The sequence below is a fragment of the Poromitra crassiceps genome (assembly GCF_964638095.1).
Source record: "Poromitra crassiceps genome assembly, chromosome: 3".
NCBI classification, from domain to species: domain Eukaryota; kingdom Metazoa; phylum Chordata; class Actinopteri; order Beryciformes; family Melamphaidae; genus Poromitra; species Poromitra crassiceps.
Window position 1 is genome coordinate 493091 of NC_139625.1, and position 16640 is coordinate 509730.

A 16640-nucleotide genomic window follows, 5' to 3' on the forward strand; every position below is an offset into this window, starting at 1 on the left:
TGGAGCGATGCACAGTAGAGGTCTTCACGGGTCCAAAATTACGGACCCGGACCCTAATGGACGCGGGACATTTGTGCCCGGACCCGGAGTGGACCTGTCTATTATTAGAAATCTGAGACCCAGCCCCGTGCAGATCCGAGAAATACAGAGGCAGAGACTAGTGGTGCCGACGTCAAAGTTGCTTGTTAACTGCTACAAGTTGTAGGCTATATCAAATGAAACTTTGGGCATCTTTATTAACTAACGTTATAGCATATTCTCCCCTGGTTGACGCTGTCGAGCTGCTGCCCCGGACACTGCCTGACCGTGACGTAATGCATATTATCCATTCATCCCTGCCAAGAAATGTGTAATAAAAAAATAAATCCACGTTTTCTGTTATTCACTTCCTTGTTTGCCTGAGACGCATGTGTACCCATGCGCTCACATGCGCCTCATGTAAACGAGGAAGTAATGTAATTTTAGTTGCAGATGGGAACGCTCTTTGCTACTTATTTTCTCTATGGATTTACTTGCAGTTTGTGACAACAAGCCTCACGTGCGCTGTTTTGATGCGTTTCTCTCGTGATCAGCGCTGATCACGGGTCTTCTCGGATCCACTCGGGTATTACACATAAGGATAAATAGACCCGGGACCCGTGGGGACCTTAATTGACCATAAGAAATGTGGACCCAGCCCCGTACGGGTCTCAGGTCGGGTCCCGGGTCCTAGGGTCCGAGTAGACCCGTGAAGACCTCTAATGCACAGTACCTCTCTCTGGCAGGATCCTGAACACGGGCGCAGACCTGATGTCCAGGGGTGGGGCTACAGGGCGGGGTGGTGTACAGGGAGTGGCCTCCCCACCCCCTGATAGTGGCACAGATTTGGTCACGCTACGGCAGAGCCAGAATGGACCTATTTGCCACACGCTCATTGCGAGAGATTCTTCTCATTACGCAGCCCAGACCAACACGCCTGGCCGCACAAGCTGCTTTACGCATTCCAACCACTTGATTCTCCCCACTCTAGCCAGTGTGAGGGATCAAGGGCACATGCTCATCCTGGTAGCCCCGCAATGGCTGGCAATGCACTTGCAATTGGAAATTTACCAGCTGCTGCGTGCCCCGGCTTGGAGACTCCCAACACACAGCACCATGCTGTCGCAAGGGGTGGGGGGATGGTGTTCCACCCTTGCCCAGAGACCCTAGCTCTCTGGGCAAGGGTCTCCTTTCCAGGGTGCTCACCACTGTTCAGAACCATAGAGTCCCTCCACCAGGTCCTTTTACGGTCAGAGGTGGAAGTTGTTCCAAAACTGGTGCCGTGAGCGGGGCCACAATCCTTATCTTTGTTCTGAGAAAGTTATTGTGACTTTTCTCTAGGAACTGATTGTCGAAAGTAGAGCCTTTTCCACGTTAAAGGTCTACCTGGCAGCCCTGCAAGCTGTCCATTTCCGTCTTGGAGGCGAGGCTGTGGACCAGAATAAGCTGGTCCGCGCCTTTATGAAAGGGGCCCGCAGGGTTCTCCCTGCTCCCAGGTCCCTGATGCCTTCTTGGGATTTGGATACGGTTCTGCGGGGGCTGAAAGCCCCGCCCTTTGAACCGTTCCAAAAGGCGAGCCTGAAACACCTGTCCCTTAAAACAGCGCTGTTGTTGCTTTGGCCTCGGCTAAGAGAGTCTGCCATCTTCACACGCTCTCTGTCCACACCTCGTGCACTCAGTTTGCCCCAGGAGATGGAAAGAGGACTATGATCCCCAACCCAGCCTTCATGCCTAAGGTTATGAGTGCTTGTTCCCCATCAATTTAGAAGCTTTTGCTGGGGAACAGCAGGCTCAGTCTTTGTGCCCTGTGCACTTACATGGACAAACCTAGGGAGCTCAGGAAGGGTGATCATCTGTTCGTCTCCTGGGCTAATCCTAGTCTGGGCAGGCTCATCCCAAAGCGGCACCTCTCACATTGGATTGTGGAGGCTATCAATGTGGGTTCTACGAGCCAGGGCGCGCGACCCTCCATGGGTCTGCGTGGGTTATCCGAGCCAGGGCGCGCAACCCTCCATGGGTCTGCGTGCGCACTCTACTCATCCTGGACCCTTTTCAGATGAGCGTCTTCCCAGGACATTTGCAGAGCGTTGAGTTGGACCTCGCCCCTCTCATTTGTTGCCCCTACTCCTTTTGGGGCACAGTCTTGAACCCCTTTTAGACTGGCCAAAAATCCCACTAATATCGACAAACTAGTGGGATTTTCTTCAGTCTAAAAGTCTCCAAGCCGTTTAGCCGATAGAGCAGGGCTATTCAACTGGCAGGCTGCCAATCAAGCTGCCCTTTTTCCAGCGTGAGTCAGTGAGATTCAGTGATTGCCACAGCCTGAAATTCGACTTTCATAATGGATAATTATTTTGCATTGACGGAATATGCAGAGGAAAAAAGCATCTCTCATGCACAAGTGCACCCCACAGCCCAGGCGCAGACAGCATCAAGTCAGCCAGAATGTAAGTAGGTCATCCGCTTTAGCTCTTTCAAAAATAAAACCCTTGTTGTAACGTTAAACATTTTGAGTCATGCTTTACAGCCATTTGATGTAATCTTAACATCACAATGAGTATTTTGATATGTTTCCTGCTTCGTTTGTTGAAAGACCTTTTTCTCCTCCAACGTGCATCAGTCAGGCTGTTTACTTGTTTAAATGACATTAGTTTGAAATTTTTACCCAGAAGTTTCCATTTTGTTTTGGGTGGCCTGACACAGCGCCGTCGCCGTGAGATAGGAAGGGAAAAGGGAGGGCAGCCCGCAGCGGTGGAGAAACGCGGGTTGAGAGTGCGATATAAAAGTTTAAAAGGCGATGCTGCTGCTGCTACCCTCTGCTGCTTTCCTGGGTAACAAAAACACGTGTACTAGTGGGACCTTTGATGTAAAAAAGGTATTGGAGAGGTTCCACAGCTTGACTGTGTGGTCCTCAGACAAAGTGAGCAGACAGACTGACAAGACAGGCAGACCTACTTCTTTTGGGGCACAGTCTTCTGGAGGTTCCACAGCTTGACCGTCTGGTCCTCGGACACGGTGAGCAGACAGGGCTCAACAGGATGGAAGGCCAGCGCTCGCACACCGTCAAAGTGGCTCCGCAGTGTGTACTTAGGACTCCACGTCTTCCTGAACGAACACTCTTGATTGGATGGCACCTGGGGGCGGGGGGGGGGGGGGGGGCAGGAGAGAGCACCCTAATGAGTGTCTTGTGAATAGAACTGATCGGACCTGGACCACATCTGGAGGTCGCCTGGATCACATTGTGTTCAGATCTTTAACAACCCACAGAGTACTGCAGGGATGACGGATTTTTTAGGTTTACCCAGAAATCGCCACCATGCTACAGACACAGTTATCCAAGACGGGACCAATTCACTGCGACTGTCCCTCGTGCAAGGCGCAGTGCTGATTTTTTTTTCATCCTGGAAGTACACTTCTGTTTTCAGCCACCAGGAGGCGCAAAAACACATAGTCCGTCCGGGCTGTATGCCACAGACAGCAACGTTTTGTACAGTATTGTTTTCATTAGTGTTTCAAATTAAAATGTTGGTTCGATGCAAACAAGTTATCATTGAATCTTAACAAAATAAATAATAAAACACATATTTTCTGAACTTACCACTTCAGTTCTACGGAATAATATATGTACAAGTTCTCCCAGCCTGGCAAAGCTCTAAAGGCTGGCTCCCAAAATCCTACAACAATGAGTCTTAGTAATAAAGTTTACTAACGTTCATAGTTGATAACGTTACAGCAATATGGTTACAGTTTATGTTTAACGTTTATGTTAGCTTGTTTTGAATAGAATGTTTGACCTCAACATACAACATAACTGTTGTTATTGCAGCATTTACGCTAGTCTCGTTGAATTTACGTTCACTCATGTTGAATAGTGAAAGAACTACAAGGCACAGGTGCTTCTCGGTAGTGTCACACCCGGTCGGAAAGGGAGGAGGTGGGGAGGGAGCAGGGAAATGGGGGGAAGAGAGAGCAGGGGAGGGAGAGCGGGGGGATGTGGGGGAGGAGAAAGCGGGGAAAGGGTGGAGGTGTGGAGGGAACAGGGGAATGTGCGGGAGGAGAGAGCAGGGAGAGGGAGAAGGGGGGGAGGAGAGAGCAGGGAGAGGGAACAGGGAATGTGTGTGTGGGGGGGGGGGGGGGTTTAAATTAATAGTTTGAATAAAAGTGAAGGCAACTTTTTCATGGTGCTTTTTCCATGCTACTTCTGAGAGAAGGCCCATGGTCTCGGACTTTGGAAACCTCTGGTCGACAACATACAGTTAGGCTGTAGCTAATCTATAGCCTAGCCTAAGCTATTTTGACCTACCGGTATCCCTTGACCAGTGATGGAGAACACCGATACCCCCTTCCCCGGCTCCTGCCCCCACACACAAGGCGTGAGAGAGAAGGCCAGGCCGGGACACACCGGAGCCCCCCATGCAAACAAACCTTTCCACCCTAGGATTGCCTTAGTGACTGGCTGAGGAGGAACCTTGTGAGGCCCGATGAACCGTAGGGGCCCAACTATGGACCCCAGCTTGGGGACCCCCCTCCGGGATAGGCCGAATAGATGCCGGGCTACACATTTTACAGAGTTTAAGATATAGAAATAAAACTTACAAAAGAACAGGAAGTTGAAAATGTAAATAAGGAAGAGTCCAGAAAAAAGGAATAGAAAATTTAGTCCATTAACTCATTCATGGCCAAAGACGTCTTTGACGTGTTATCAGGAATAGCCCAGAGGGCCAATGACGTGTTTGACGTGTTTTTGTTTTTATTAGTGCAGCGCGTAGTTCAAACACTTCCCCAGCCTGTGACATGTTATCAGGTCCCTAGCCTCAAAGACAAGCCCACAACACGCGATCAAACACATACCGCAGCTGTTGGTTTGAAATGAGCAGGAGGAAAAACAGAGAAACGCGCTTCCTTGTAGAGAGGAGAAACGCCATTGAAACGCCCCTCGGCGCGCTGCACTGCTTGCCTTGCTGCAGGGCGAACCTGGATTGAGTTGTTCGCAGTAGTCAAACCCGTGACGAACATGATCGTTCCAGCGCCTGGTCCCAAAGCCAAGCCCGACCCGTTCCTGTGTCGCAGCATTCGTCCCAGCCCGAACGAGAGGAGGAAAACGATGCGAGGCAGAGGAGGCTAGACGCTGATCTCAAACCAGTTTGGTGTTCCCCTCCTATGCTAATATGCGGGGGAAGGAGGTGCGATCCAGCAGCAGCTGTGGACAGAACTCTCTGTGTGTGTGTGTGTGTGTGTGTGTGTGTGTGTGTGTCTGTGTCTGTGTGTCTGTGTCTGTGTGTCTGTCTGTGTGTCTGTCTGTCTGTCTGTGTGTCTGTCTGCACACTCACTCACACCGAGTAAACTGTATTGTTGAATGTAAAAAAAGCACTTCATGTATATATATATATATATATATATATTTTTTTTTTTTTTTTGTCATTTGTGTCATAATGAATAATATTTACATGTCTGATGTCAATACAGTTCAAAATAAAAGAATTGAGAGCGAGTTCTGCCTGAGATTGTGTCTTTTACAAAAATTGCTTTTTCTGCTGTTTCTCTTCTCCGAGAGACCTTTTTGGTGAAAACAGGGTGTATATAAATGGCTATAAGTAGAGTACAGAACATGCTAAAAGCTCACTTTTTTTTTTCCTGGTGAACCCAGAGACGTACATCTTCATTTTGAGGTATTGCAAATCACTTTGGTGCTAATAGATAATTTACTGTGGGTCTTGAAAGATGACCAACAATTATGAAAATCTTTGGCCTGTGCTAAATATTGGCAGTCCTAAACTGGCCATGAATGAGTTAAAAGCAGCGTAGGGATAAGAGTAGTCTTCGGCGAGAGAAGATAGGAAAATCTGAGCTACATCCGGTCCTGGGGCCAGTTGCACAAAGCACCTTAAGTTAAGATTTTCCTTAGAGTCCGAGTTAAGGTGTCCATAAAATAAAATTGGTTGCACAAAACACCCTTAAATCTTGTGCTTATGTTTTCCTTAAAATATTGAACCTTAAGGAGAAGATTTAAGGGTGTTTTGTGCAACCGATTTTATTTTATGGACACTTTAAATTGGACCCTAAGGAAAATCTTAACTTGAGGTGCTTTGTGCAACTGGCCCCTGGTGGGCATTATATAGGGGGTATGCCATCTCATGCCCACAGGCGGAAGGATTTTGCTCTTTCCACACCCCAGACCTTCAGCCTGGCGTAGAAATAAAGTAGTTCTTATGAGACCCAGGACCCCCCACCGTGAAGACTTCCCAGTGTTTCCCACAGGATTTTGAGTATTTGTGGTGGGGGACCGCAGACCCCCTAGGGGGGTGCGGGGACATGCCCCCCCGCGAGATTTTTTTAAACATTTTAAAGTAAAATGCATGAATTTGGTGTACTTTGAGAAAGCTTAACACATTGAGTGCCACAGCGCTTCAGTAAAATTGTCTGGAGCCTGTGCCAGATTCACTTCCATTCAGTTGAAAACAGCTATAGAATCTTTTCTATTAGGGCTATATGGACAGGGCTGGACTCTAATGAAACATTGGACACTGCTGCTTCTTTCAAAGAAGAAATTTTGTTTCTAGACAGTTCCATTATGAAATGACAGCCTCTGAAAGAAGAGCACTTTCAAGGGTTTTCTGCTGTCTTTTTTTACTTTTCAAGATAAAGTCACTTTTATGAATACTTTTTGCACTCTAATTTCAAGCACATTCACTGACTCTAGCTAATGTTTTCTGATGTAGTGACATGGTGTAGTTCTGTGCAGCCTGCATGCCCCACCCCCCTCCCCCCCCCCCCCCCCCCCCTGAGCTGCAAACTCCTCCCCACACGCACACAGTCTATTTTCGCAGCCTCCGTTTTTGCCCCGGGCGGATCCCAGCGCGACAAGGAAATGGCAAACGGGACTGAAGGAAAAGGTTTGGCCGTTCGGCTTCGGGTGCTGCCTTTCTGGCAGGGAATCGTGTGGAGAAACTATATGCAGACAGATAGACAGAGGCAGAGGATCTCAGTTGTGGGCGCGGATCGCAGCCAACTGTCAGCTGCAGACAGAGCAATCTATATGGCTCTGGCTGCAGCATGCATCGGTGTCTCTTTGATCACGGCTTTCTCCGCTTTCTCCTGCACAAAGTAAAGGATCTGAGGTGGGTGGCGCAGCTCCCGTGTAGATTTTTAAGGTGGCGCCGTGTGATCCCTTGAAGGGATTCATGCTCACTGGCTGGGTACGACCTTAAACAGCAAAATTATGGAATAATATGAATTATGATTTTAGGACGTCCACAAACGTCCTTGGCACTTCTCGTTACTTTTTTTTAGGACGTCCACAGACGTCCTTGGCACTCAATGTGTTAAGAGCAAAATTAAAAGGCTAGATCTATGAAGAACATGTCATCATTACTGTGCTGTGGGTTTACAATGACAAACTAAATTTCTCCCTATAGGTCAGGGGTACTCAACTTGCTTTGCCACTTTAATGAAATGATAGAAGGCGAGGGGCCAGTTAACACGTTCAGTGCCAGCGACGCCATATGGCGTCATTAGAAATTTACCGTACAGTGCCAGCGACGCCAAATGGCGTCATAACTCCAAATTGTTTTTTTGACGGGGGGGTGTCGATCTAAGCTTCTTACGTCGCCTCTAACAATATTGTAGCTATTGGAGGTCGATAACCTATTTTACAAACCCATTAGGTGGCGACAGCACTCTCCTGATCAGAGAAAAAGGAGCCAAACACACAGAAATAGTCACTGGTGAAAATGAGGAAATCGCATTGCATCCGTCCGTATGCATCGACGTGCCTCCATAAACGAGCACAACGCCAGCTGTGCCCCCAGCAGCAGCATCCGCTGTCACAACTGAGCACTTCCATGTACGCTGCAACAGCACATTCACATAATCAGCATTATTATTCCGAACTGGAAGCATGCCAGCCCGTGACAAACACACGCGGAACCAAAAAGCTGAATGTCGCGCACCATTCACTGTGTGTGCGCAGCAAACTCAGCAGAGACTGAGAGCCACCAGACACATAAGACACACCCAGGAGGCGTGTGCAGTTGAGGGGGGGGGGGGGGGGGGGGGGGGAGCACGGAGAGCAGCAGAGCAGCATACACTTCACCCAGACAGACCCAGACATCAGAAAATTAGCTTCAGAGTCAGAGATGTGCTTGAAATGTTTAATTTCACAAAAGGCTCATTATCTCAGCTCGTAGAAAAAAAGGTATGTTTTTCGTTCAATCAAGCTATCTTCTCCGGCTCATAACTAAAGAACGGAAAATGGGATCAATAAACTTTTTTTTGCAGGTGATAGAAGAGAGTCTCATCGTTATTTTTGCGTGTTCAGTGTTTACATAGTAATTATTAAAAAAATTATATGACTGTTTTAAAATGCATTGCGGCCTATGTGGCACAGCAAGCAACCTTTTGCCCAAGGGCCGTGGCACTGAAAGTGTTAATAAACAAACAATATACATTTTTCTGTAGCGGATTGTAGGTTTTTGGGGTGTCAGCCGGAGTTTAGGCTGACAGTGTTGTGCACACCGGATAGTTAGTTAGGTTAAGTTAGTTAGGTTAAGTACATACATAAGTGCCTGGGTAGTGAGCAGATAGCGGTATTTGACAATTTAGCAGCTAAATCATAGATTATTGAAAGATATTCCATATTCCAGACTGAAATGCTATAACAGAAGTATTGGCCAGAATGACATGAACATTTATTGGACACTTATTCAGCAGATATCTTGCATGTTGCGTTCAGGTGCACTGTAAAAAAAAAAAAAAAAAAAAAAAAAAAAAAAAAATTGGTCAACATCTTATTGTGGCGGTCAAAATATTATTGTGGCGGCCCGCCACAAATTCCTTTATGTATGGGAAACACTGCTTCCCGATATCCTTGTGGATAAAACCCAGAGGTTCCAGCTCATATGTCATTAACCCCCGAGGAGCCAGCTCATACGTCATTAACCCCCGAGGAGCCAGCTCATACGTCATTAACCCCCGAGGCACCAGCTCCTTACAAACACAACACACCCCCACAACATGTATGATTTGTAATAGAGTGAGCTGATTCACTCTCTTTTTTTGTCTTTGTTGTTATAATTATCAGCAATGTTACTGTATTACCGGTATGTTTTTATGTTATGTGTTTGGACCCCAGGAAGAGTAGTCTCATCTTGGTGCAGACTAATGGGGATCCACAATAAACAAACAAACAAACAAGGGGCCGGAGTCCCACCAAACTGTTGAAAAAGCTACCATTACCATGCTGTCCTAAGGTGTGTCACTCTGTGTGTGTGTGTGTGTGTGTGTGTGTGTGTGTGTGTGTGTGTGTGTGTGTGTGTGTGTCTCACGTCGTAGCTGTAGTCTGATTGGTCGTTGGTGATGGTGAGGTCAGCGAGGTCGCCCAGGCCCAAGATGCTCTCCACCACGTGTGATCCACCCAACAGGAAGGACTTCCCCCCCGCTGGAGGGAAGGGGAGAGGCTCCACTGTGGGGGGAAGAACCATGATCTTACAATTAAAAAACAAAGAGCTAACATATAAAGGCTATGGCAAAAACAGCACCACAGTTAAAGACAGTTTGACAGAGCTGAACCGGCTCCTCACACCCAAATATACACGGGCCGGTTGCACAAAGAACGTGGTTAAGGTTAAGCATTTAACCTTAAGGAGAAGACTTAGGTCGCTTTCACATATAAGCTGTTTGGTCTGCTTTAACCGCGCCAGAGTTCATTTCCTCGGATAGTGCGCTTCGTTTGGGGTGGTGTGAAAGTGCAAACGAACTCTGTAATGGAAACAAACAAGCAAACTCTGGTCCCCTTGAAAACGTGGGTCTCTGTTTGTTTGCAAGTGAACTCTAGCGCGGTTCGTTTGTGGTGGAAACAAATCCCAGCAGCCTGGCTGTGTGGTCATTAAAGTAAGTCATCTAATCTGTGTGTCAGTGTCTCATACCCCACTCTGTGCCATCCCCCTGGCTGCGAGCCTCGCCCGCCCCCTCGCTCTCCTCGGCGGTGGACAGGAAGTCAAACTCCTTCAGAGCCTCCTCTGTGTCCTCGTCCTCCTCCTGAGCCAGGCCCTCGTTACACACCTACACACACACACACACATACATACACACACACACACACACACACACACACAGTCAGCTGTGCGTTCTCAGGGAACTTGTACTGTGGTGGTGGCTGTGTGACCGACAGGCTGCTGCAGCAGGCGAGCACTGGCAGAAACACAACGTACAGTAGCTACTTCAGAGAAACAAATCTGATTGAAAATAGGAAAGAATGTTTCTTCTTTATTAGTGAGTGAGTGAAAATTATTGATTGATTGTTGATTGATTGATAGCTGATCATTATTGACTGTGTTCAGTGTTGACGTGTGGCCCTCTCATGAAATCTCTCTCTGGTGGAATAAAAGGCAAACAAAAAACAAATAAAGATTCTGGTCATCATCATGGGTGTTACAGATCAATTTTTAGTTTTTCAATAGTTAGCTTTGTGTTAAGTTATGTTGTTTGGTTACTTTGTTCCAATCACCTTCAGAAAGAGAAAGAAGTAGAGAACGAAAAATAGAGAAAGAAGGGAGCGAGACATACACATAATGTATACGGTACATTCAATGTGACAACACACATGGGCCAGACGAGCATATCCTAAGCTAAATGGGAGTAGAAGCTATTCCAGTATTCATATGCGCCAACCATTTGGACCAGAACATATCAAATTTATCCTTACTCAATCTTAGATAGGTCAGCTTTTCCATCTCATATATTTCCTGTACAATTGCTATCCACTCTTTTTTTGTTGATGGGTCCTGGTTTAGCCATTTTCTTGTTATTGTTTTTTTGCTGGCCACAAGAAGTATTTTGAGGAGGTATTTATCTTGGGGGTTAAATTTGATTGGTATATTCCCCAGGTATATAGTGCCAAAACCGTCATCTATTTCAAAACCCAGTATTAATTTGATGTCTGGGATTATTTTTAGCCAGTAATCTTGGATTTCTAGTGGACTGTTTGGATGATTCAGCACTCTGCAGTGTTCATGGGAGAGGGAGGGTTTGTCTGTACTTTTTCCTTTGTTGCATTGACTCTCTTTAGGAGGTTTCCTGCCCTTTTAATGTGATTGCAGGCATTTCTTGTTCCAAATGTGTTGAGCCCTACACGTGTTGCCCATTAAGGTATGTTTTATTGTGTAGCCTAAACCTGTGTTTCCTCGTTTAATTGCTTAATCGACCTGTTCATTGAGGGGCAGGCCGTTCTGTCACACGGCCTGCTACAAAGGTGTTTGTAATAGGGCTGTCCCAAATGATTATTTTCTTATCGATTAATCTAGCGATAATGTTTTCGATTAGTCGATTAATCTAACGATTATTTTTTATTTAATTTTTGTATAATATAACAATAAATTTACCCAAAACAAATAAATAACCAAAAACTTCTCAATTTCAGTATTTTATAATAATAATACATTCAATTTATATAGCGCTTTTCTAAGTACTCAAAGTCGCTTTACACACAGAGTAAAATCATTTATACATTTGTAATAGGAAAATAAATAGAAATAAGAAATAAGAGATGGGGTTAGCAGGTGAAGGCGAGTGTGAAGAGGTGGGTTTTGAGGGCCTGTTTGAAAGATGATAGGGTGTTTGCTTGACGGATGTGGATGGGGAGAGTGTTCCAGAGGGAGGGTGCAGCGACTGAGAAGGCCCTGTCGCCCCAGGTCCGGAGCTTGGTCCTGGGGATCCTCAAGCAGTTTGTGTCTCCAGACCTGAGGCTGCGAGTGGGGGCGTGGCGGGGGAGGAGATCGGAGAGGTAGGGGGGGGCCAGGTTGTTTAGGGCTTTGTAAGTGATGAGTAGTATTTTAAAGTTGATCCTATGTTTGACTGGGAGCCAGTGGAGGTCATGAAGGACAGGGGTGATATCTCATTCTCTTTAACAGTCCAACATAAAATCTAAATAAAATTAAAGCAAGAGCTTGTCCTCAAATAAAATGAATATAGTGCAATTCAAAATAAAATAGTAGAATAAATAAAATTCAAGTCACTTTCAGGAGGAATACCAAAAACCTTGTGCAATGTCAACTGAGTTTAGCAGCAGTCCAACATAAAATCATCATATTACAGTACAATGGTGTGCAAAATTGATCATCATGATTCATCACTGTATGTATGATAGGGCTGTGAATCTTCCCTGGCCTCACGATTCGATTACGATTCAGAGGGCTACGATTCGATTCGAGTACGATTATCGATGCATCTCGATGCATCTTAAATCGATGCATCATTTTTTCCCGCAATACATGATTTATTTTTTCTCACTTTCTTTTTTCTCACTGTGTGGCTACTTTTAAAATAAAAGTGCATTTGGAATTGCATTGTATTATGATCCATAATTAAAATAAACAACTGCATGTACTTCCATTATATTTTATTTGATTATTAAAGGCCCATTCCGTCGGTTCTGGCGAGAAATAAATGTGCACAAAGTGTTTTTTATTGGCAATGAGTGAATGCGCCTTGACGTAACTTAAAAATGGCGACCAGGGGCGTTTCTCTCCGACCAGCCGTTCAGAAGATACATGGAAATACCTCAGTTTCGAAGGGGTTAGCATTTCCCGCCACAGCTAGAGGATGTGAAGTCTGCGCGCATTCACGGGCTTGCCTCTTGTCCTAGACGGCTAACGGGAAATGGCTAAAGTAGCTTTTAACGTTACGTTCGTCGCTAGCTGCTAGCAAAAGGAAACAACAACACAGACTCCAGAAAAAGTCCACACTAAATAAATAAATATTTATCTAATGAAGCCCGTCTGGCCAGACAGCAGCAATGTGACCGACATCGGGGGGAAACTAGAGTCAGGACTGTGTTTTCGGTTCATGAAGGGAACTTGCTGCTTGTAGCTACTGTAATGTGGTTTTGACCAGATAACGTTAGCTGCTTGCTAATAGTACAAGTATCTGACCACCTGGTCAGAAACTCTGCTAACATTAGCGTCTTGTGTGAAGTAATGCAACCCTAACGTTACTACCGTTATGCTTATGGTCATGGAACATTATTGTTTGACTGCAGTTAGCTGCGGTGGTGAGTGCCTATTATAACCATAACGTTAGCTTGATGCTATACGCGGCTAACTAATAGATTTAGCTATATTTATAGAAATTACCACCAGCCCCACTAATAACGTTACTGTCTTGTGTTGATAATGAATCTAACAGTCGGAAATATGCCTAACGTTATAGTCTAGCAGCAAGTCCTCAAAAAAGGCTTTAGTTTTCGAGATACCCCTACCCGAGGTAGAACAAATGCCAACAATGTTTTTTCTTATCTTTAGGGTCTCCCATTAATGAAATTGATTCTTGGCAAATTTTATTTTTGGGGAAAAAATGTTTTTTTGGCTGTTCTTTAGAACTACCCCAATCGCTGAAAAAGAGCCAAATTAGGCCAGTCCGAATAGGGTAAAGGTGACAAAAAAGCCGATAACTTGAGAATGCTCACTCTTTTCCTCAACAGATTTGCTGAGGTATGAACCAGGTGGCTGCCCTACATCACCAAATAGTCAGAAAATGATTTACCTAAAAAGATCATGAATTATAGTCCTGTAAATATAGCTTTAGTTTAGGCGGAAATTGTACTTTGTGGTGATAGGAACATAGGACTCCATCACTTTTCTCTCATTTATCAGAAAAACAGAAATCCCTGGAAAATATACCATTACTGAATTGTCTAGGGTGCTATTGAACCTTGACCAGTAGTTGTATGGAGATATCTGGTACAGTTCTATTGCAAATGAGATTTCTTTAGACATAGACCTACTACCTCTTCTCTGAAACTGTCAAATTAGGTAATTCTGAATGGGGGATAAGTGAAGTGGCATAATAGCCTATAAGTTAAGAATGCTCACTCTGATGGTCATCATATTTGGAAAGGGAAATACCAGGTGGCTGAACTACATCACCAAATAGTCAGAATGTGGGTAAACCAATAAAATAAAGTTGATCTAAATTACAAACCACCTGGAGCGGCTGTAGCTCAGGAGGTAGAGCAGGTCGTCCACTAATCGCTTTGGATAAAAGAGGTCGGTGGTTCGATTTCCACCTCCTCCAGTCGGCATGTTGAAGTGTCCTTGGGCAAGATACTGAACCCCAATTGCTCCGGATGGTGTGCCAGCACCCTGCGTGGCAGCCTGCTGCCATCGGTGTATGAATGGGTGAATGTACCTACTGATTGTAAAGCACTATATAAATGCAGGCCATTTACCATTTACCATAAAACATAGAAATACAAGGTGTAAATATTGGAAGTTTTATTGAAACTGGAACATTAATCCAAGTATAATAGTAATCATAATACACAATCACAAAAACAGACTAGAAAAACGGATTAGAAAACAAAATAACCAAGGCAAAAATAAAACAGAACAGAGAAATAAAAAGTGACTGCTTTTTTGTCCAGGTATATGGACACTTTTTTCACAGCCAAAGTATCAGGCCTTTGTTGCGTATTATGACCCAACCAGATTATTGTGCCAGTGTTTGGGAGTCTGGGGCACATTCACAACCTTATCCTCCATGGACTGCAATTGTAAGGATTGCAAAAGAGTGATGCAAACAAAACTGTCTAAATATTGTTCAGTCTGGAGGCAGCCTGCTATCTGGAGACGATCATGTTTAATATACTGTATCCTTAGTATCATTGTCCATTTGTCAGATTAAGCTATCACAATGTTACATTCTTCCCTCTTCTGTGTATCATATTGTAACCTTTTTCCAAAGTATTTGGATCTTGCATTGTTGCTGCGCGTATATAAGATGTTGGAAGGGCAACAGAGAGGCACTGGCCCTTTCCACTCTCTCCACAGTTTGCATCTTTGCAATACAAGTAAGTAATGTCTCTCACTTCTGTAGGTGCTGGGGGTTTCCTAAATAGAGCTGGTCAAATGGCTCCATCTCTGACAATCCATCCCTTGACGATAGGACTCCATAACAGGGGTTTGGACATGTGACTGTGACACCATATCACTGTCTGATACATTGCTCTTGCTGTCTACCAGCATGTCATGCACTCACTGACTGTGACACAACAAGTAGTTTGTACAGAATAGGAAAGACAACAGCATTCACCAAACTCAAGACCCATCTCAGTGAGCTCAAAGATCTGGCCCATTTTGGACTCTTCCAGCTTGGAAGTCTTTGCCAGTCGCAAGAGAATTTGCGCTTCTGCTTTACGGAAAAAATAAAAAGGAAAATGGACTGATGTGCACAAACTTGGATGAACTGAGGTTCATAATTGCATCAACAACATATGCAGCCTCTGCAAACCTGCCACCAACAGAGGATGAATTTGCACAACATGTGCAAAGAGCAATGTACTGTATCAGACAGCGATATGGTGTCACAGTCACATGCCCAAACCCCTTTTATGGAGTCCTATCGGCAAGGGATGGATTGTCAGAGATGGAGCCATTTAACCAGTCCTATTTAAGAAACCCCCAGCACCTACAGAAGTGAGAGACATTACTTACTTGTATTGCAAAGATCCAAACTGTGGAGAAAGTGGAAAGTGCCAGTGCCTCTCTGTTGGCCTCCCCTGTACGGAGTTCTGTACCTGGTGTGTAGAATGTCAAAATGTGTCCCCAAACGTCTCTGAGGAACCTGACATTTGACATTCTAGTATATATATACTTGACCTCTCACTGAAACATATCTTATGTACACGCAGCAACAATGAAAGATCCAAATACTTGGGAAAAAGGTTACAATATGATACACAGAAGAGGAAAACATTTAACATTGTGATAGCTTAATTTGACAAATGGACAATGATACTAAGGATATATTAAACATGATTGTCTCCAGATAGACCGGCTGCCTACAGACTGAACAATATTTACACAGTTTTGTTTGCATCAGTCTTTTGCAAGCCTAACAATTGCAGTCCATGGAGTATAAGCTTGTGAATGTGCCCCAGACTCCCAAACACTGGCACAATAATCTGGTAGGGTCATAATACGTTCAACAAAGGGCTGATACTGTATTTCATATTTGGATATTTGGACTTTGGCTGTGAAACAAGTGTCCATATACCCCCGTTCTCACTCTGAGCGCGTCGCATATTGACGCTTTGTCCTGTCCCTTGTGCGTCGCTTGTTACTAACATGGTACCCTTGAGCGACACATGAAACGACTTGGGCTTTCCGACTAAACTCAATGCAAACCCATGGAAGTCATCTTTGACGCTTATGGCAACTGCTCCCCTATTAGCCTAACTGCTCCACCATTAGTCAACTGCTCGCCCATTAGGGTCTGGAGGAGCTAACCTCTCCCAGACCCTAACCCTAAACCTAACCTCTCCCACCCCATGCCTAAACCTAACCTCTCCCAGACCCTAACCCTAACCCTAACCTCTCCCACCCCATGCCTAAACCTAACCTCCCCCAGACCCTAAACCTAACCTCTCCCACCTCCCACGCCTAAACCTAACCCTCCCCCAGATGCTAATGGTGAGCAGTTGACTAATGGGCGAGCAGTTAGGCTGATGGGGGAGCAGTTGCCATAAGCGTCAAAGTTGACTTCTATGGGTTTGCATTGAGTTTAGTCGGAAAGCCCAAGTCGTTTCATGGGTCGCTCAAGGGTACCATGTTAGTAACAAGTGGCGCATA

General features: G+C 45.2%; 1 protein-coding gene across 1 annotated transcript in view; it reads right to left on the reverse strand.

The window, feature by feature from the left end:
* Positions 1–16640, reverse strand: part of strn3 (striatin, calmodulin binding protein 3) — a 148140-nt gene that overhangs the window by 76264 nt on the left and 55236 nt on the right. Inside the window, exons 8-10 of the mRNA XM_083633395.1 lie at positions 9942–10077; positions 9342–9478; positions 2974–3152 (exon numbers count right to left, since the gene is read on the reverse strand). Of these exons, the coding sequence (XP_083489521.1) occupies positions 2974–3152; positions 9342–9478; positions 9942–10077 (452 nt within the window). The remainder of the gene's footprint in view (positions 1–2973; positions 3153–9341; positions 9479–9941; positions 10078–16640) is intronic.